The sequence below is a fragment of the Patella vulgata genome, chromosome 4, assembly GCF_932274485.2.
Source record: "Patella vulgata chromosome 4, xgPatVulg1.2, whole genome shotgun sequence".
NCBI classification, from domain to species: domain Eukaryota; kingdom Metazoa; phylum Mollusca; class Gastropoda; family Patellidae; genus Patella; species Patella vulgata.
The window spans coordinates 32546476-32570371 of NC_065882.2; the positions used below are offsets into that span (position 1 = coordinate 32546476).

The following is a 23896-nucleotide window of genomic DNA, read 5'->3' on the forward strand; positions in this document are numbered from 1 at the left end:
AAAAAATGCCAAGAAAATTCCTGAAAAGAAGTCTGAATGAGACTGAATTGAATCAACTAATCGTCAACTTATCAAATTGACAACTATCTAAAATACACCTAGAAGCTTTATCTTTCGGCCTAAACTTTATACCAACACCTTCCACCAAGGAAGAATTAAATATTATAACTGAATTGAATCAACTAATCGTCAACTTATCAAATTGACAACTATCTAAAATACACCTAGAAGCTTTATCTTTCGGCCTAAACTTTATACCAACACCTTCCACCAAGGAAGAATTAAATATCATAACAGATTGCCAAATTTTCGAAAGTACCATCCGACTTCATCATTTTCATAGAAACAATCGCAACAGCGCCTATTATTTATCCCCTCCATTCGCCAAACCTACCGAATGGACTCCACCGCCGACCCGATGCCAACCATTAGAAGAATTCATCCACATCACCCAAAACAACATCAGAGAAATCACACCTAGAAGACTAAAGGTAGAAAACAACTTTAAATCTAGTCTAACTAAAGCTATTAATGAACTAAGAAATAATACGGATATAATCATTAGAAGAGCCGATAAGGGTGGCAAAAGTGTCATCCTTAATAGAAACGACTACATCAAAGTAGGAATGCGGCAACTCAACAACTCTGATTTTTATAAAAGTCTAAAATCTAACTTAACCAACATATTCAACGAAGAAATCACGAAATTCCTCAACTACACAGTAAAAAACAAACTATTAGATCCGGACACCGTAAAGTTTCTCAAAAGAAAAAACCCAAGAACTCCAGTATTTTATATGCTACCAAAAATCCACAAGCCGGCCGATAGTATCAGAGGTCAACTCACCTACTGAAAAAATTTCTCAATTTTTGGATTACCACTTAAAAACAGAAGTCAAAAAAGCCAACTAGTTCATCCAAGACACTACCGATTTTTTATGCAAGATACAAAATATGTCAAATTAAACAAAAACACCTATTTGTATACGGCCGATGTCACCAGTCTCTACACATCGATACCACACAACTTAGCCATGACAACCTGCAAAAAAGCACTACAAAACCGAGAAGATAAAACAGTCCACTCTTGGATCCAACTAGTTCATCCAAGACACTACCGATTTTTTACGCAAGATACAAAATATGCCAAATTAAACAAAAACACCTATTTGTATACGGCCGATGTCACCAGTCTCTACACATCGATACCACACAACTTAGCCATGACAACCTGCAAAAAAGCTCTACAAAACCGAGAAGATAAAACAGTCCACTCTTGGATCCTACTCAGAATTCTAAATTTTATTCTTAAGAAAAATTGCTTCGTTTTCAACAATTAATTTTACCTACAAAACCAAGGAATTAGTATGGGAACTAAAGCCGCCCCCAGCATAGCCTGCATCTCTATGACCGACCTAGAAGAATCATTTTTAGAAAAAAGCACAGAAAAACCTCTAGTATGGTATAGATACATCGATGATATTTTTTTCCTGTGGCCCTCTAACGAACAGAGTCTGTTAGACTTCATAGAGGAGTTCAACAACATCCTACCGTCCATCAAACTAACCTTAGAATACAGCCTCAAAGAAATCAACTTTTTAGATGTTACCCTTTATAAAGATGCCAACAACCAACTTCAAACCAAGGTGTACTCCAAACCTACGGATAGCTTCATGTACCTACATTACCAAAGCTGCCATCCAATTCATCAGAAACGAAACCTACCTTTTAGTCAAGCTCTATGAATTTGCCAAATTTCCAGTAATATCTCTAATCGAGAAGTATCCCTTCAAAACTGTCGGACACAGTTTCTTAAGAGAGGATATCCCTTAATTTTGATTAACCAATCCTTTGACAAAGCGCGCTATATTAATAGGGACGATCTACTAATTTACAAGGATAAAACTAACACTAAATCTATCACTTTCGTAACTAACTTTATCCCTCTCATCAATTTCAAACAAATGATTAGTAAGCAATTTAAAATACCAGAAAACAGTATCGAAACACAACTGATCTCAAATACTCTGCTAAAAATTTGTTACAGACGTAACAAAAATCTCAAAGATTTATTAGTACGATCCGACATCTCTATCTTGACACCCCAACCTAGGGGCTGTTATAAATGTGGAAATAATTGTTCCGTTTGCCGACACCTCAATATAACTTCTTTAATTCAATCTCATGTTAATCAAAAGAAATATTATATTAAAAGCCACCTTACGTGCGATACCCCTTATATAATTTATGCTATTTCCTGCAATTTTTGCGGGATTCAATATATTGGCCAAACTTCCGATACCTGCAAACGCAGATTTTACAGCCACTTGTGTGACATACGGAATTTTAAAGATACACCTATAAGCATTCATATCAACATAGATAAACATACTTTAAGTATTCAAATTCTTGCAAAAACTTTGCGCAATTTAAACAAATGATTACGTCATGAGGAAAGTTTCATAATGTTGCTAGCGACAACGAGTCCTGGGAGACTCAACGAACAAGCTTAATCATTTTTTCAAAAACTGCTTGCACCATCTGCCTAACTACCTTTAACAGAAGACGTAACCTCTATAAACACAGAATGAAATTTCACAAACTAGAAAATAAAGCAGAAAAAGAAGAATATAAACAAATGAAAAAACTAAAGAAGAAAAAAGAAGCTGATAAACCAAAAAAGAAAATTCAAAAGAAGAATATCGCCGAATTTGAATTGCCGCCCAGTTGCATGCCTACTCCACCTACTATAATGGGTCCCTCCCATTGTTCTAGCTTTCTGTTATGTTTCGTAAAAAGTAGTCTTGATTATCCCGACCTGTCAATCAGCCCTAGAATGGTCGATAGACTGGTTAAGCGAGACTAATTTCAAAACAAGGGCACGTAACCTATCTTTTACTCAAAAGTGTCTGGATGTTATGGACGACACATGGAACCAGTTTTCAGTCTATTATTTATAGATGATTAATGGTCATAGGTTATTAAGTACAACATGATCGTTTATTTAGTGACTATAATTGTGTGAAACTGATTTGAGGCTTGGCATATATATAAATATTGTGGCGAAATTGTCGAGATATATGGAGATATTTATTTATGGTGGGTCACCCTAACTACAGTCAACAGAGAAATTGATGTCCCTGAGAAACCTAAAACTTCAACAGAAAAGAACGAGTTTTATCTCTTAAAATATGATCTCGAAGTAATAGCCTGTATAGATGAAAACAGAATGCAGACAAACCAAGACCTTTTTATTTTTTACTTTTTAAAAATCCCAGTATAGGGGTTTTCCAATTCACACCATTTGAAAAACCATCATTTTTTCTAATCCCAGTCTAGGGATTACTTTTTATATAAATTAAGACTAAGGTGCATGCGCCAAATACTTGTATATATAGCCTGGATTATTTTGTTATATCATTTATGTACTCAACTCTGGCTGATGAAGGGCAGATGGCCCGAAACATGTTCCAGACCTGGATTATAATTTTTTAAACCATCTACACAGTGTTGTGAAGTTTGTTGCCGGGGATCCTCTATTTTTGAAATAGTTCATGGTTCTATGCATGCTGTCATCCTTATTACCTATACCGTATACCTGTTCAAGGCTGTTGATGAAAATAAGTGTTGGTAACAATGACCGCAGGGATCGAATTTGACGGACGCAAACACGCAAAATGCGTGTTGATTTTGTAGACTGCGTGTTACAAAATATGTCACACGAAAAGAAATGCGTGTAACATTTTTTCGCTTATTGTTACTGAATAATATGATTTATTCTACACAAAATCAAGACCATAATTATGACAAAAAACGTAAATTCTTTTGATTATTTTCCTTCCTTGCAAAATGTAAATAAAGCGATGTCTATATCTGGCATTTTGTGACATATGCGCATGCGTCATGTATTCAGATTTCTTTGTCAGACATTCGGAATTTTTGAGTTTTTTTCCGAACTGATCGTTTTTATTGTGGTAAAAATATTATATTTTATCGGCTAGGAGTTTACCCTATTCAATAAAAACAATACACACATATCATAATTGACCTCTTTTAGTGTTAGACTATCTGTCCTTTCATTATTGTCGTAATGTTCCATTAAACAAATTCCGACATCGGTCAAAAATATACGTTATTGGCGAAAGGTTTTCAAGTTTCACGCAACACAAACAGTATATTAATAGTAAAAAATCACGATATATTGCGTTTTGGATTTTTCTGGATGATATTTAACATAAATATTGAAAGATTGTTTTCCTTTTGATGTTATTTACGATATTTTATTGCTTAATAATAAATAAATACTGTTATAAACTCCTGAGTATTCATTCCACGAAGTTTGCAAATGCCGATACAGAGCTTTGTTTATACGTCACATGACTTCTCGCTCACTTTTCCACCCGTTAGCATTATCCGTTTCTGTTCAATTTCAATACATCTTGACAAATTGTTTATACCGATACTTTGATTTTCCAAAGGAATCATTGATTTTCAGATTGAAATAAATTTTAAAAAAGCAGAAATACAAATAATGCCAACATTGTCAACTATATATTTTGAGAGTTCCGGTGGACAGATTTAATTATCATTCACGGATTCTTTTTGACATAGTATTTATGTTTTATAGTTTAATTTACTATCCTTGTATTATATAATGCATCTTCAAAAAGGTATACGCTTGAATGAGAAAAAAAGAGTTTTCAAGGGTAGCTATAAAAATATGCCCGGCTAAAAGAAAACAAACTTTTTTTATATATTTTTTGTGCCTCCCTCATATGTAAATATTTTTCATTTAAATATAATATTATAATATTTTGAAAATTAAAAAAAATGGAATTGAACAACAACTTTTGCAAGTTTGTAATTTTTGTTTATAAATTCGGTACTGTGTGCTAAAAATAATATTGACTAGAAATAATAATATTGACTAGAAAGTGTTAAATGAATACTCCAGGGGTATTTCCAACTTCTTATGCATGTTTATTTACATTTAAAAAATGATAAACTGAAAATATTGACATTTTATAAAATATCGAAATATAGTGATTCTATCGCGATATTTCCAGGAATATCGCCCAGCTCTAGTGTTGAGGACAGTTTTGGGTGTTCATCGTGTTTTATTAGCCATTAGCTTTTTAATGAAATTGTAAGGAATATGTGTACACTCCAATGTATAACATAACTTGTACATGTAATCCAAAGTTACATCCCACTTCTACTCGTTGCCACTGACAACCTTTGATAAATCTGTCCTGTTTAATTGCAATACATGCATAAAAGTATCCGTGTATCAGACATGTACAGAAAGAGTACTGTTCATTTCTGATACACGGATACTTTCACACCGTTTTAGATACCTATCAAGCAATAAGTAGCGGACGTTTAGTCCGACCCAGATCGCAATTGATAACGATGGCTCTATACAATGTACATGAAACAACTAGTCTAAATCATAGTAACAAAACAAAATGGGGGGAACTACATGGCAGTTCAAAAACATATACAATGACATTAAATTAACATAACAACATATTACAACCAGCGGCTGCCAGGCAGGATACGCCCACATTTTCGAGAGATGGATAGAGAACAAGCTAACAAGAAAGTGATTTTTCCTACAATCAAGGGCCATAATTCAGGAAATTACAATTCGATATGCGAGAATATCGAAAGGAACTGAGATCTTTGTGTTATAAACTTACATTTCAAGTTTCAACAAAATCGGATAAAAATTGCGACCTCTATAGGGTCCACAACCTTGATATACCATATTTTTACGCTATTTGGGAACGAACGACGGCCATTTTGTCTGTCAATTTGGGCCGATTTTCACGAAATTCGAACTCAGTTCTCCTTAGGGTGTAACGGTGATATAATAATACGGTTTTTTAAATCGGATAAAATTATGACCTCTATAGGGTCCACAAGCTAAAAACGCGATTTTTTGTACAATCAGGGGCCATAATTCAGGAAGTTACAGTCCGATATGCGCAAATATCGAAAGGAACCGAGATCCTTGGGTTATAAACTTACATTTCAAGTTTCAACAAAATCGGATAAAAATTGTGACCTCTATGGGGTCCACAACCTTGATATACCATATTTTTACGCTATTTGAGAACGAAGGGCGGCCATTTTGTCTGTCAATTTTAGGCCGATTTTCACAAAATTCGAACTCACCAATTCTTAGGGTGTAACAGTGATATAATAATACGTTTTTTTTAAATCGGATAAAAATTATGACCTCTATAGGGTCCACAAGCTAAAAACGCAATTTTTCATACAATCCGGGGCCATAATTCAGGAAGTTACGGTCTGATATGCGCGAATATCGAGAGGAGCCGAGATCTTTGGGTTATAAACTTACATTTCAAGTTTCAACAAAATCGGATAAAAATTGTGACCTCTATAGGGTCCACAACCTTGATATACCATATTTTTACGCTATCTGAGAACGAACGGCGGCCATTTTGTCTGTCAATTTTGGGCCGATTTTTACGAAATTCGAACTCAGTTGACCTTAGGGTGTAACGGTGATATAATAATACATTTTTTTAAATCGGATAAAAATTATGACCTCTATAGGGTCCACAAGCTAAAAATGCGATTTTTCGTACAATCAGGGGCCATAATTCAGGAAGTTATGGTCCGATATGCGCGAATATCGAAACGAACCGAGATCTTTGGGTTATTAACTTATATTTCAAGTTTCAAAAAAATCGGATAAAAATTGTGACCTTTATAGGGTCCACAACCTTGATATACCATATTTTTACGCTATTTGAGAACGAACGGCAGCCATTTTGTCTGTCAATTTTGGGCTGATTTTCACGAAATTCGAACTCAGCCGTCCTTACTCAGGTCGTCTCTCCACTGTGAAATCATTCTACCCTGAAATGTAACGTGAGGCTCAGAAAGGGATAAATAATGAAAGAGCAGAAAGTATTTGTCACTTTTCGGTTGAAACGACTCGATAATAAATACCATTTTTCACATTTTGCTTCACAATACTCGATAGAAATGTGATGTAATTAACTTATTAGCACCTTTCCTCGGTGTATCGGTGAATATCAGGACAGTTTTGGTCGGGACCTGCCTCGGCTGGGCACCCCGACCAAAACTGTCCTGATATTCACCTATACACCTCGGAAAGTGTGCTAATAACTACTACATAACAAAAGTATTTTCATCAAAGAAAAAAATTGCCCCTTGAATTTCTTCAAAATCCTATTTTTGCTTGTACATTTGAAATCAACAAGCAAAACTTTGCTTGTGTGTTTTCAAATAAAGTTCTATCCCTGAATGACCAAACAACTGCTCTTAAAAAATTTTTGTTACCAACACAGTTATGTTTCTTGTTGTTTAGATTTTATGCAATAATGGATGTACTTATTTAATCTGCATGTACTGAACACGTTGTATATTGAATTCCAAAATAGTGTAGAATTAACCTTGTGTTTAAATTTCTTTCTAGGTTGTTGATTGGCCATATGAATGTCAAGTACTTCAAACCAGCAGGGAATTTTTGGTTGGAAAATGAACTGTTATTTGAATGTGTAATAGGAATAGCAGTCAAAAATTGGTTTGATTCTGTTCACAACATGAAAATGCTGCTCCCTATGTAAACAAGCCTTCTGTCATCTTTGTTTCGCAAAATCTGATGACCATAAGAGCCTTGTCATCTTTGTTTCGCAACATCTGATGACTTGGTCTGATTTTAATCCAACTGAATCTATGCAGGGAAATTATCTGGTGCTGATGTTTTGATTTCTTAGTTAAGTTTTAAGTCAGTCAATGTTGAGTACCAGCATTGGTTACGAAGAAGAAGAAGAAGATATTTTCTGATTAATGCAAATCCCATGTCGTTACTTGAATTAAATCATTATTGATGCTTCATCCGTCCAATTTAATTAAATCAGTATTGATGCTTTATCCGTCCAATTTTATTAAATCAGTATTGATGCTTTATCCGTCCAATTTAATTAAATCGGTATAGATTCTTTATCCGTCTAATTGAATTAATTGATGCTTTATCCGTCCAATTATTTTACCATTATTGTTATGTCATTTACATTAAACCCCATTTTATTTCTTATGTCATTTTTATTTTGTTTTTGTTTTTAAACTGATCACTGTGTTACATGTTGAATAATAAATGAAATATTAAATCATATGTTCAAAGTCGTAACTTATTTAATGATGGTTGTTCGAGAGAGGTGGACTTTAGCGGTCACTCGTCTCTAGGTTATTTCAATAATTGGCTTGTGCATAGGGCTTTAGCAGTGGGGGTAAATGATAGTCCTTGGCAAAACCCACAAGGTTAGACAGGTTTGTGCTTGTCACCTACATGACTAACATCCACATTATCATAGCTCCTTGGGATGGTTAAAGCAATTTTTTATCCCAGATTACTTAATATATCACGATTCCAAGGGAATTTGATGTGGTCAATGTTACCAACTCTTTTTACCCAGGATATGTAATATATTTTTTTTTTATTAGACAGTACAATCAACAGGTCAAAAATTGTACAAGGCAAATAGATGTACAATATTAGGAATTAATTTCCAAAGGAATTTGATGTGGTCAATGTTACCAACTCTTTTTACCTAGGATATGTAATGTTTTTTTTTATTAGATGGTACAATCAACAGGTCAAAAACTGTACAAGGCAAATAGATGTACAATATTAGGAATTGATTTCGCATTTTTTTTTATGAGTATTGTTTTATAGAACTGTAACGTGTGTTTTGGTCATTGTTACCTGCAGACTCATTTTGAGAGATGTTGTAAAATAAATTACATCTTTTTACATTTTGATACCACCAAATGACAATATTTTGTCAATTTTACATGCATTCATTTTAGTATGTCAGCGTTTTTACAGAAAATTGTAAAGTTTTTATATTTTTACCACATTGGTACATCAGGAAACATTTAAACCAAAACAAACAATGTGTTATTTACTCTCCAAATACATTTTGAAATTTTAATGTCCATGTCACACTTTAGGTGTCAACTTCATGGAATGACCCAGATATGTCCACATGAAAATTGTGGGCGTATAAAAAGGCGATTTTTCGTATAATCAGGGGCCATAATTCAGCAAGTTACGATCCGATATGCGCAAATATCGAAAGGATCTTTGGGTTATAAACATGCATTTCAAGCTTCATCAAAATAGGATTAACATTGTGACCTCTACAGGGTCCACAACCTCGATATACCATATTTTTACATTATTCGCGTACAACTGGCTGCCATTTTGTCTGGCAATTTTGGTCTGATTTTCACGAAATTCGAACTCAACCTTCATTATGGTGTAATCAAACGTTTTTTTAAATTGGATAATAATTGTGACCTCCAGAGGGACCACAAGCTAAAAAGGGCGATTTTTCGTACAATCAGGGGCCATAATTCAGGAAGTTAAGATCCGATAAGCGCAAATATCGAAAGGAACCAAGATCTTTGGGTTATAAACATGCATTTCAAGTTTCATCAAAATCGGTTTAAAATTCTGACCTCTATAGGGTTTTCAAGCTAAAAACGTGATTTTTCGTACAATCAGGGGCCATAATCCATGAAGTTTCAATCCGATACATGCCAATATCGAAAACAACCAAGATCTTTTGGAGATAAACCTATATTTTAAGTTTCGTCAAAATCGGATAAAAATTGTGACCTATAGAGTGTCCGAAAACAATGGTGGACTGACGGACGGACAGGGGCGACAACAATATACATCCACATGAAAATGTGGGCGTATAAAAATTGTGACCTGTAGAGTGTCCACAAACAATTGATACTTTTTGATATCGAAAAAGACTCATAGGAGATTTTATTTATCACCCAGCCCTTTCTTACACGCACAAATAAAGAGATATAATTCTTTGGTATAGATTTAATTTTACTGAACCTGATTACATTATGGTGTAGTTGCTTTTTATAAAAAAAAGTAGTTCCTTTTTAATTAACCAATCACACAAGTTATCACACAAGCGATATCTACTGTAGAATGTGTTATTGGGCGATAAAGAAATGTGCATTGTAGAAAATAGACCTTAAAAAAAATTATACAAGTTTTTATTTAACAAAGTCTTAATATTTAGATTAAATATTGGCTCTTTACACACCATTGTATGTTTCTTTTTACAAATATGTTTTAATGGACTTTATATTATATCAATAAATTTTGAAACAAGATGTATACCTAACTGGATCTGTATTTAATCCAATCAAAGGTTTATTCTTATTCTTTACTTTACTTGCTGCCAGAAGAAAAGTACCATCTCCCCCAGCAGAGAATACTACATCTGCCCACTCAATGCCTTTATTACCAAACTGCCATCTATCTACAACTTGTGTTTTTATACCAGAAGACCTACAAAACAAATCATGCTTTATCAAATGCAAGCAATAAAGATAGTTGCGAAAAGCATGGATGTTCACACAGAAGCTATGCCTCGATAGTCATAAACAGCATCGGTACTGCTGCAATATACGTCGACATTCCAGCTTTGGTTGATATGGTACTTTTTAAAATGAAGAGACTAAATATTAAAGTGCACATAAGATGGACGAAAAAACTTTTCAATACGTGTAGCCAGTGGTTACTATATCCACTTTACAGCAAGTTCACGCCAATCTGGTTGAAATTAATTCAGTTATGGTCACTCAAGTCATAAAAATAGATCTCCCATAAAAACGACTTTACCAGTTATCGAAAACACTCTCAATCCCCTCAGACGCCAGTGACGTCACAGTGACCGAATGCATATTCGGAATGTTTATTCCTTAATTACCTATATACAGGCGGCGTGTGTATTTATTAACGCCTGATTGATTCCTTAATCCCCCTAATTAAATAAAACAACAACCGCCTCAGCCATCCTGGAGACCATTATCTACTATTCACTTTAAATTGTTCAATAATTATCATCAATCTTTAAATATTCTTAGTAATTAATTCATCTTTTTTATCATTTTAAACAATTTTTTCTAATCATTTTAGCAATCTAATCAAATTTGTACATAATCTTATACTTCAATTAAATTTAACGATCCTTTCTTTCTTTTTTTAACAATCTTTATACTGTACATAAATAAATTTTAAAATTCTGTCACAGGATCATTATAATTTTATCTTGATAAAGGGTATTGCACCCGAAACGTCGACCCATTAAACGATCTTCTACTTCTACAAGTCTGTTGTGTATTCTGTTTAGCGGGGATTCTTTAATTTTATAAAACTATTGACTATGGAATAATTTGTTTTGTAATTCACTTTAATTTAAGATCCAATTTAGAATGCCTACAACTTTTAAACTTTGAAGTCTTGAACTCTTAATCAATTTTTAACAATATGGAACTTATTGGACGAACACTTTTAATATTTAAATAATCTACGGGTCCAGCTATGTGTTTTTTACTGCGAGCACTTCGCTTTTCCACATAAAGCCAGCAGATTCTTTTTCCCCACAGGTTTTTTTCTATCCGCTCTGATGACGCCAAACATCAGTCAGTTGTACCTCCTGTTTTAACTTTATTATGACAAAGAGGAGAAGATGACCCGCCCTCTCTTCTCACGACAGCAAATTTATAAGTGTGTTTTAAGGATCTTTTGGTATCCGAGGACCGTTTTATTTTGTGTTTTTTTAAACAATTTTCAAGTGTAAATGATTTAATTCAATCAACCTGTCCATAATATCATATTCAATGTATTGGACGTTAAATCTGTAATAAACAACAACACCATAGAATGTGTGATTTTAATACCCTCTACCAACGTGTGCAGTCCAAACGATTCGAGATACATTTTCGTCAGAAGAGTATTGTGGTTCTAATGTCCCTGAGTAAAAGTATTCACATGTTTGGAACATGGATGATGGGTGAGTTGAGTAATATATGTACTCATTAGTAAACACATATGAATTGCATGTACTTTTCACTTATAAGTTTTTTTGTTTTGTTTTGCATGCATTAGTATTTTAAATCTCTGAGGAATCTCTTGTTAAATACAGTATTGTCAAAGTGGAATCTCCAAAGAGAATATTAGTCCAAAAAGTCCAAAGATAGGTTGCCAGGCAATGAAACATACGCCCACAACAGCTAAATCATCCGGGCAGTCAACAAGAGTTGTTGTATATCTTTACTTTTGTTGTTAATGAAACATTTATAATACACTAAAATCTGATTAAGAGTAACAACTCATGAAGTAATTTTCAGAAAACCATTAGTATTTGTTTGTTTTTATAAAGTTCTGCCCGCATGCTAACATTTTGTATACAAAACTTTTAATATCATGGATTTAAAAATTCATTGAAAATCAATATACTTGTTCGTCTCAAGATCTTAAACTCTGTGTATCAATCTGAAGTCAATCGGATGATAACTTTAGTCTTTAGAGCTTCACAAAGTGATCAAGGGCCATAACTTTGGCATTAATTATCGGAAATCATTGAAAAACAATAGGATTCTTTGTCTCATGACCTTAAACACTGTGTATAAATTTAAAGTCAATAGGATATTAACTTTGGCCTTTAGAGCGTCCACAAGATTTTTTGAAGTGATCAAGGGCCATAACTCTGGTAGTAATTATCGGAAATCGCTGAAAATCAATAGGCTTCTTCGTCTCATGACCTTAAACACTGGCCTTTAGAGCGTCCACAAGATTTTTCAAAGTGATAAAGGGCCATAACTCTGGCAATAATTATCGGAAATCGTTGAAAATCAATAGGCTTCTTTGTCTCAAGACCTTAAACACTGTGTATAAATTTTAAGTCAATCAGATATTAACTTTGGCCTCTAGAGCGTCAACAAGCAATTGTGGACGCTGGACCGCCGGCCGGACGGACAGGGGCGACGACAATATACGACCACATTTCAATGTGGGCATATAAAAATGGCTCAATTTCATTCACTGTTTGCAAGATATGATGAATTTAATATATATCAACTTTTTACTGTTGATATTTTATTTTCTTGATTTATTGTTTGACATGCATTATTTAAGATTTAGATAAAGAGCTGACAGTTGTAGCTATTATAGTTCAAAATTGATGCTGCAAAATGAATATATTGAAAATTTCATTCAAATTTCTTTATTCTGAGCCACAACAGTACTCAAGACTTGGCTTTGATTAAACTTTGATTAAATTTTGTATTTTTCTGACAAATGCAAATGATGCACAAAGACTAACCAGTTTTATCGTTTAATGTTTGTTCATTTGCGATTTATTTTTCTGCAATAACATGTAGTAAGAAAAAAATAACATTGCATTAATTTTTTAAAAATATTTCTATGTGGACATTAAAAAGCAATGAGAGAGATAGAGAAATTGGGTTAACGTCCACTCGATACAAACCAGGTCTATGTGGGCGTATAGGAAGCAATGAGAGAGAGAAATTGGGTTTAACAGCTACTCTATACAAACTAGGTCATTTTGGGACTAACATATGGTTCAATTTTATTTCCATAATTCGCTTGCGAGTAGGGGTCTATAGCAGTGGGAGGAAACCGGAGGACTCGGAGAAAACCCACGAGGTTGGACAGGCGACCCTAGTCCTCGTCACATACACCGGGGAATCAAAACCACACCAGTTGACACAATGACAGACCTTATGATACAACACGCAAGCGCTAACCATTCAGCCATCCGACCCCGCAAAAAGGAATGAAGATTATGTCAATGTGCATATGTAGTATACATGTAGATGCATCACCAACACAAAATAAGTAAAAACAATTATTCATAATATATGAATAATAAGTGATCATTGTAGGTTGGGAAATTAAATATCCATTTATCTCTTTCAGATGATGATTACAGAAATCTGAATATACCCATTGGAGGTAACCAGCTTACGCGTGTCCGTTTACAGGGTGCCAAGTTATTGAGAGCTTGAGCTCACACAGTTGAAGACAGATTTGATAATTTGAACCATATGATAATTGAAATGTTTCACACTTTGCAAGATTTCTTAGAGGTTTGTTGCACTTATGTCTTTAAGATCAAAATAAAGATAACCAGTGGCTGCCAGGCAGGATACGCCCACATTTTCGAGAGATGGATAGAAAACAAGCTAAAACGAAAGTGATTTTTCCTACAATCAAGGGCCATAATTCAGGAAATTACAATTCGATATGCACAAATATCGAAAGGAACCAAGATCTTTGAGTTATAAACTTACATTTCAAGTTTCAACAAAATCTGATAAAAATTGTGACCTCTATACGGTCCACAACCTTGATATACCATATTTTTACGCAATTTGAGAACGAGGGGCGGCCATTTTGTCTGTCAGTATTGGGCCGATTTTCACGTAATTCGAACTCAGTCGTCTTTAGGGTGTAACGTTGATATAATGATACGGTTTTTTAAATCGGATAAAAATTATGACCTCTATACGGTCCACAAGCTAAAAACGCGATTTGTCATACAATAAGGGGCCATAATTCAGTAAGTTACGGTCCGATATGCGCGAATATCGAAAGGAACCGAGATCTTTGTGTTATAAACTTACATTTCAAGTTTCAACAAAATTGGATAAAAATTGTGACCTCTATAGGGTCTACAACCTTGATATACCATATTTTTACGCTATTTGAGAACGAAGGGCGGCCATTTTGTCTGTCAGTTTGGGGCCGATTTTCTCAAAATTCAACTCAGCCGTCCTTAGGGTGTAACGTTGATATAATGATACGGTTTTTTAAATCGGATAAAAATTATTACCTCTATACGGTCCACAAGCTAAAAACGCGATTTGTCATACAATAAGGGGACATAATTCATGAAGTTACGGTCCGATATGCGCGAATATCGAAAGGAACCGAGATCTTTGTGTTATAAACTTACATTTCAAGTTTCAACAAAATCGGATAAAAATTGTGACCTCTATAGGGTCCACAACCTTGATATACCATATTTTTACGCTATTTGAGAAAGAACGGCGGCCATTTTTCTGTCAGTTTTGGGCCGATTTTCACGAATTCGAACTCAGCCGTCCTTAGGGTGTAACGGTGATATATTAACACGTTTTTTTAAATCGGATAAAAATTATGACCTCTATAGGGTCCACAAGCCAAAAAATGCGTTTTTACGTACAATCAGGGGCCATAATTCAGGAAGTTATTAGTTTTAGTGTTTATCTTTCCATACTTTTAAGTTAAGCAATCAATTTATCTTATTATAATATTGCTTTTCAGAAGCTGTGTAAAAAGTTTTTAGTTCTTGGTAAAGCCAGAGACAAGGGAACATTGGTACACCTGAAAGTAATCATTCAGAGGACTAACATTAATGGTCAGGTTAAAGTTCGATTTAAGGTAATAAAGCATATAATTAAAATTTTATTAAGAATTGATTCAGTGCAAAAGCAATCAATACTTTAGATGTTTTTTTTATTGTACACGTTACTAAAGTAAAATAACAACATTTGTTCTTCCATTTCAAGCTCAGATGATTAATGGTTTGTATATGTAATGACCTTGGTAAAATCTTAAACAAATATAATCCTCATGAATGTAAGTCATATTAACAATACACTTTAGTTACTTTCTGCCTTTCACATTTACTTTAGGCACACAAAGACTTCATACTTACTGTTGGTAAAGCGTATTTACTTGAATTGGTAAAAGGGTATTTTGGCCTGGAATCTGAGGACTCTTTTCCTACCAATAAACCACAAAAGAATGTGGAATTCTTTCTCCGTAACAGGCGTCAATTAGCCTTTGATGATATGATGGATAGTTTTATTGACAAATATTTAATTATCTTTAGTCTGGATATGGTAAGTTTATGAAACCCTCTTGTTTCTTGCTAAAACTGCACAAGATCAATTTTTCACCACATTTCCTTGAAATGTTGTTCATTTTATAGTTTCACTTTAAAAATTATAAACAATCATGGATGGAGTAATTTAAAACACACCTACTGTGTGTTTCTTTCTTATTTAAATTTTATTAATGATGACTTATTGATTCTACATTTATTTCAGACTCAAGATAAGACGGTCAAATTAGAACTTCAAATTCAAGAGAACAAACAAATTCTGGAAGGTAAAGAAACAGCGAAACAAGATAAAACAATTATATCCCTGACCTTGTCAATTGGTGGTGATGCACCATTTACCCTGGAGATTCCTTTAGACATGTTCCAGGATGAAAATGAAGTTACTGTGAATCTTCCAGGATTAACACAACCAGCAAAATTTAAACTGGTTAAAGAAGAAAAGGATGATCTTTACAATTATGCCTTAAATCTTTTACAGTGGTACTTTACTATCAAGAATGTTAAAGATTGTATAAAACAAGGAGATATGAGACGCACAAACATTTCCTTAAAAACCATGATCCCTTTTTTTTATTCACATTCTACACTTTCCAAATACCTTGTGGAAGTCCTTCTGTCTCCACGTTTGTCACTTAGGGTAAGAGCTGGGTCTTACATAAATAGAAAAGGTCAGAAAGGGAAAAATAAACCTGCAGACATGGAAAAAGAAAATCAGGTGAAATTTCTAAAAGATTTGATTAGAGGCTTAGAGAGATGGAAAACTGAACAGTCTATAGTGAGAATATCTAAGGCTGGGCCTGTACTTCACAGTATTTCAACAAATTTTGACCAAATGTGTGGAATCAAAGACATAAAGAGTACACATGGCAGTTATGTCTGAATAAAATAAAACCAAGTACGAACAATCCAAACCATTAGACAAAATTCGAAGTCCTAAAAAAACGGTATAGGCAAAATAGTGTAATTAGCATATGGACTGTTCACCGTGTACAAAATACACGACAAACAGTGGTAACAGGTGTCCGAAAGAGTAAGCTTACCCTGCCTGGCACCACACCCGCCATAGCTACAACCAAACTATTAGGCGAAATCTCGGTAAAATAGCTTGATTGGCCAATGGACCATCGGTATGCAAAATGCACGTGATGAACAGTGTTAACGATGTAGTAGACAGACAGTATCAGGGAGATTGTATACGCGTCAATTAAATATATAGAACTTCGAAGATTACATCCATTTAGAAAGCAGAATGGAAGAAAATTAGAGGCCTTCAAAAATATTACCGGAAATCCATTTTCTGAAATTGATCAGCTTAAATTTTCTGAAAATGTCATGGAAATTGTTGATCGGTTATCTAGAACACTTCCGACTGTACATGAAGATGTCAGCTTCATGCCAGAAAGTAATACATAAATATTTGGTATTCAAGTACTGCTTTTATTCTAGAAAAAGCCCCATCTGTATCGTCCCCACCTCCTTTTTATTTTTAAGTGCATCAAATACCAAGAAAACAAATTAAGAAAGAAAGATGTACTATGCTCTATAGCCAACTGTATTATTTATTGACCTTGCAAGCAACATTCTCTGATATTGTTCTCCATATTTTGTTCATGTCACATACCTTGACCCCCCCCCCCTTTTACATTTTATTAGAATGGTAGTAATTGCCACATAATTCTCAGATAAGGTTATTTATATAAATAAAAAAAAAACAGTATCAAAGGAGAAGATAAGTTTATTGAATAGTCCAGTGCTTTTCAGACTAGTATGATTAATAAATATACATGTTAAAAGGGCAATAAATCATGAAAATTGCAAAATTGTACAAAACAAATCAATAAAAAAGCCAATGAACCATGTAAATTGAAAAAAAAAGGCTAATGAACCATGTGAATTGTATCATACAAAAAATGAATAAAAAGGCCAATGAACCATGTCAATTTTACTATATAAAAAAGATGGCCAGTGAACCATGTAAATTGTATATTGTACAAAAAGAAATAAAAAGGCCACTGAACCATGTAAATTGTATTGCATAAAAAGATCAATGAGTCATATTAATACATATTGCACAAAAAAGAATAAAAGGCCACTGAACCATGTAAATTGTATTGCATAAAAAGATCAATGAGTCATAAAATGAATAAAAATGCCAATGAACCATGTAAATTGTCTTGTACAAAGAATAATAAAGATTCAAAATTAGTAGCTTTTGAATTCTTAGAGTAGAATTTATGATTTGAAAGTGATATAAAGATTTAATGTGCATGCCAAAATTAACATCTCTTTTAAAGATCTCATTTACATGTATGTTTTCAAATCGAATAAATGCAAAATGTAAATGTTTCAAAATCGTAAAGATTGACAGATCAAGAGCAAGTGATTTATTATCCATACAACTGTATATAAAACATATTACATTGCATTTGAATAAGATGTATGCATGATAACAAAAAATTGATCTAGAATATATAATATGCAGCTTAATTTTAAGGCTAAAGAATTTGGACAAAACCACAATAACATGTATGTCTTTATATCACTTTAAAATGGGTATCAGCTTTTATATCATTCATGAAAAAGAATGCATTATAGATGTATAGACAAATGTGAATTACACTACATTATACAGACATTTCTGTATAAAGCTTATCTTCCTAATCATTAAACTTTCAGTGGATTCAAATTTTTTGTGTCCATTAAAAATATATCTGAAAACAAATATATAAATATTTCCAAAATTCACTAGCCTACATGTATATTGGAAAAGCTGATAGCCATATCTACTTTAGCATGATGTTAATGACAATGTACAATTGCTGCAGCATAAATCTGGTTGACCATCATACAATGGCGTATCAAAACCAAAGTGGGCCAACAATTGTTTGCGTAAACAAGTGTCATTATTATTACAGTAGTCTCTCATCTCTGATGTAATTCCTGGCCTATTACTAGCAATGTCACTTTTATTGAAATATAGGGTAGCCTTTGCCTGTTGTCCATTTCTCCCTGCTCGTCCAATTTCCTGCATGTAACTTTCTAGTGATGTGGGAAGCCTAAAATGTATCACACGGGTGACCGACGGGGCATCCAAGCCCATAACTAAGGCAACGGTTGCCAACACAAGACGAAGAACAGGGTTTGTTTTTCGAAGCTCTTTTACTATCAATTCCTTCATCTGATTAGTATAACTTTTATGATACTGGGCAAAAATACGAGTTTCGGGTATTGGTTCACTGGCGGGAAGATATCCATCACTACCCATATTTGTATCTAAATACTGATAACAGTAACATAAACACTCTAACCCATGACATAAACAATGGTTACTGGAAACTTGCTCTTTGTAGCTTCAATTCTAAAAACAGAGGTTCTATCAGATCATCAAACTTATCAAATTTCCTCACATTTGGCAGTCTTGTCTTTTTTTCAATATAAATATTTATTCTGTCTGGGTTTGTTTTAATGACTGTAGGATTTCTCAACTGGAGATCTTTTATTAAAATATTCATAGATATTGGTGTTAAAGTTGCTGTAACAACAATATGAACAGCGTCTGTAAATAATGCATTTAGCTCTGAGGGCTTCTGAAAATCTTTCCTGAACTGTTGTCCCCTGCAACGATAAAAAAAGACATAAATGTAAATTCCTACTAGCACATGAAAGTATTCTGTCTCATAGAAATGAAGTACATGTAAATCCAAACGAGTTCTTTTATTTGAAATTATAACAATTTAAATTTTTGATAAGAATAGTGTTGTATTTCATTTCTACCATTGTTATGATTTATCCATTTTTAAATTAAATTAATATCTGTGGCGATTGTGTTTCAAATCCCTAAAACATTAAGACAGTCTGATGGTCTAGCTAGGGGGTTGATTAAGGCCTGTCGTGAATCAAAAGTCGAAGTAAATAATTTATATAATAACTGAGGGCAAAATAAAAACCTGCTGTAGGCAGATTTAACTTTTATATAATGTATCTTTTATACACTAATCCATGAAGTTTTTTTTGTTCAAACATTTACAAGTATTATACAATACAACATGCACTGGTAATCAGATTATAACTCTAGAAGTTTGGATATCGTTGAAAACCAATAGGGTTAGACTATATGTAAGTTTCATGTCAACAATATATAACCACATTTCAGCATTAGCGTATATTAAAAACTTACCAATCTGCAACAAGATGAACTTCATCAATAGCAATGCAGCCAACTTGTTCTTTATAAATTTTTGATCTTAACATTCTCCCAATTACACTGTTAGACATTAGAGTTTCTGGGTGAGCATAAATTGGTTTGTAATCTCCATTTTTCAATGATGGTAAAGAAACACTCTTTTCTGTGTAAACTGGGGAACTGGGGTCTCCAATTCTATGAATTCATCATCTGGATCACCTTTCTCTTCACCATGTGCAATTTCATAGGTCTTGGCAGCTGATCCAGTGTAATTTAAATAACAAGCTTTAATCCTCTTTTCTACCAGACCAACCTGTAAAATATGTAAATTTAAATAACCAAAATCCGTGTTAGATCAGTAGATAGAAATTATAAAACGAGTCCGATAAAGCAAATCAAAAATATCTCTCTTAAATCAATAGTACATTTGATATTGGAAGTTTCCACAGACCTACATATATCGATACAGGCCCAGATATTGAAGTTTAGTATAATTAGGCTAGTCTGTCGTCGATTTAATATAGTTGTCAAGTATTACTATAACATAGATAGGCTATGTTATGGACAAGTTTACATGTAGCCTACATTCAAAAACTTGCCTGTTATTGGCACTATTTATGAGTTTGTGATTCAGAATTCACTGGCGTTATTCACTTTAATTTCAACATTAAATTTTCTACTTACCACTTGATCTTGCATTATTGAATTGAGAGGGCTAACAACAATAACAATCATGGCTTCACTCTTCTTGTATTTCTTTTGTAATATCCATGGGAGAATTTGAAAAATTAGGCTCTTTCCATAACCTGTTGGTAACACAGCTACACAGTCGTGACCTTCATAACAAGCGTGTAATGCCTCAAATTGTTTTTCCTTCAAATTTAAGTCTGCAACTCCTAACTTCGACTTTGAAAAGTTTATAGCGTCCCGAAACTCTTCGCTAATGGGCGCCACCATTTTGGAACTAATTTGTGCTTCGGTCGTTTCTATTTTAGATATATATAATCTATTCTGTTAATAATTTTAGCGTGGGGATTGACTAATAGTTTATTTAGTTCAGTTCTAAATAAATATTTCAAACTTTAACGCAATTTTAAAGCGAAAATTTCAAATTTTCTAAGAAAGTCAAAACATAATTATTTCTATGTCTTTTGCTCAATAGGTTAGCAAATCACTAGTATACGATCATGGGCATTATTTCCCACCCTTAAAAATCTATGACACAGGAAATAACAGCACAATTACCTCCCCCGTTTTGCTATTGACAACATGGGGCAGCCATTTTCCAACGTTGGAATTTGAAGTTAAAAATGATATTTTTGTTTATGTGACTGAATGTAAGACACCCCTGTGTATCTGTTATTAACCCCAAAAGACGATGTCTGTCTATTACTAGCAGCTATGCACGAGGTGTACATGTATCTATTACTGATCAAAGATACCCTGTGTACCTGTTACTGACATTAATCTATACACGATGTGAATAAATTACTGATTATTCCAGTGCATCTGTTACTGGAATAGACCGTGTGTAACTGTTACCGACTGTAAGACAAACCGCATTGATAAGACATCATGTGAGCCTGTTACACTATGTAAACTTGTCACTGACCGTAGGACACGGCATGTACCTGATACTAATGATTGTAAGATGGTACCTGAGACGCTAGTTATATGATTGTGAGACACCCTGTATCCGTTACTATCCGTACAACACAACATGTATCTGTTAAGAACAGTACAACACAATATGTATCTATTACTAAATGTACGACGCAGCATGCGTCCATTATTAAATGTACGGCATGGCATGATTCAAATCTAAATGTACGACACAACATGTATCTATTACTAAATGCATTACATGATATGTATCTATTACTAAATGTACAACGCAATATGCATCTATTACTAAATGTACAACAAGATATGTATCTATTACTAAATGTACAATGCAATATGCATCTATTACTAAATGTACAACATGATATGTATCTATTACTAAATCTATGACATGACATATATCTGTTACTAAGTGTATGACATGTATCTATTACTAAATGTATGACATGACATGTATCTATTATTAAATGTACGACACGAATTGTATTCATTAATAAATGTACGAAACAACATGTTTATATAACTAAAGACAGAAACGACATTACATGGACGACACAAAATGTGTTTGCATTTATGACACATCGCATTTTACTGACTCTTGGACATGGCTAGTGTTTTATTGGCTGTAATATGTGACATATATTTCTAACTGTAAGACACGATTATCGTAACATGTATTTGTTACTGACCATAAGAGACTTTATCAATGAAGTATATTGGAACGTGACCTAATGTCACGACACTTAATGCAAGTGTGAATGACCTGATAAGCACGAACCTATGAATTGAGGACTCAAACACACGTCTATTAATATATTGTATTTTGGACACGTGAAAGGATATTTGCCTCAACCAGTGGTGGACAAAGAAAGAAGTATATAAATAAATGTATTAGATAACTCGTATTATGAAATGCGATTAACATTAACAAATGATTTCAACTGCCTATCATAAAATTTACGTGTGTGTCAGGTTTATGTGTATGAAATAGATCCTGATCAAACACATGCATTAGTCGTCGGTCCCCATTATCGAGGACCATTGAATTCGGGTACATAATTTACAAGCGCTGATTATTTTCTATCTTCTATATCAAAAACAGAAATGTTTCTTAATGACAATAAGAAAAAACGCCATGTATCAATCACTTAAAATGGAAAGTGGCACATACCTTACATTAACTGTCCTCGATTATGGGGACTGACACTTGATGCAAGTATGTATGGTCATATAAGCCTGAACCTATGGACCAAAGGACGTGAACACACTTCTAATTATAGATTGTATTTTGTAAAAGGGAGTCATGACAAGTATTTGAAAATTTTCTAAAGTTATTGGTGTTGGTACTGTACATTCTAATTGAGTGCAAGAAGATGTTGTCTCCCCTTAGACCACATAATTCTCTCGTTTTGTTTACAAATTATACCAGAATGTTATAACTTAAAATGTTGGAACCAGTCAAATAGAGGACGGTAAATGTATAATAGTATGTAATCGATGACTTCAAAATTTCTTTTAAAAAGGGGCATACCTATGTCTACTGTGCATCTATTTATAAACATGATGTTCGAAACATCTGCTACTGACTGTAACTGTTACATGCCATGATCTTAATGGTCGTTTAGGCTGATACAATGATAGTAGATTTTGAAGATAACCTAGCGCGGATTTGTTTATCGATCGGCAGGTTAACGATAAGATTTTAAAGTTGATCCTTTATTGAACATGGAGCCTATGCAATTTGTTCAAGACTGGGGTGATGTGTGATCTTGATTTAGTTTTTGTGGCAATGTAAGCAGCGCGGTTTTGTAATCTTTGAAATCTGTTCGTTCGTAATACCAGTTAGTAACCGAATTACAATAGTAGATTCTAGAGAGGACGAAGAATCGGACTACAGTTGCAGCAACGTCTTCTGTTTATAGATGACGAATGAACTCTATCCTTTGGAGATGGTAAGGCCATATTTTATAGAAGTTGTTCACATGGTTTTCAAAACTTAGACGAGAATCGACAAGAATTTCAAAATCTTTTACAGTTCTAGACACAGGAATTTCGGTGTTTCCAATGTTGATCAATCGTATGTCACATTTCTTAAGTCTGTTAGCAGGACTCGCAAGAAGAAACTCTGTTTAAGCATTTGGACATTATCGAGACACCCTTCCAGATTCATGATGACGACAATTTGATCGATCGGAAGTGGCTTGAAGCTGTCAAAGAGCTGAGAATCATCAGCATATAAATGATACAACAGATTGTGACCATGAATAAGTTTACCCAACACCTTTGTATACATTGTTAAGAT

General features: G+C 33.7%; 1 protein-coding gene across 2 annotated transcripts in view; it reads right to left on the bottom strand.

Annotated features, from left to right (window-relative positions):
• Window positions 1–23896, bottom strand: part of LOC126817210 (NAD kinase 2, mitochondrial-like) — a 199450-nt gene that overhangs the window by 105938 nt on the left and 69616 nt on the right. For both annotated transcript variants that reach the window (XM_056100100.1, XM_056100099.1), the window contains one exon: window positions 10211–10381. In XM_056100100.1, the coding sequence (XP_055956075.1) occupies window positions 10211–10381 (171 nt within the window). The remainder of the gene's footprint in view (window positions 1–10210; window positions 10382–23896) is intronic.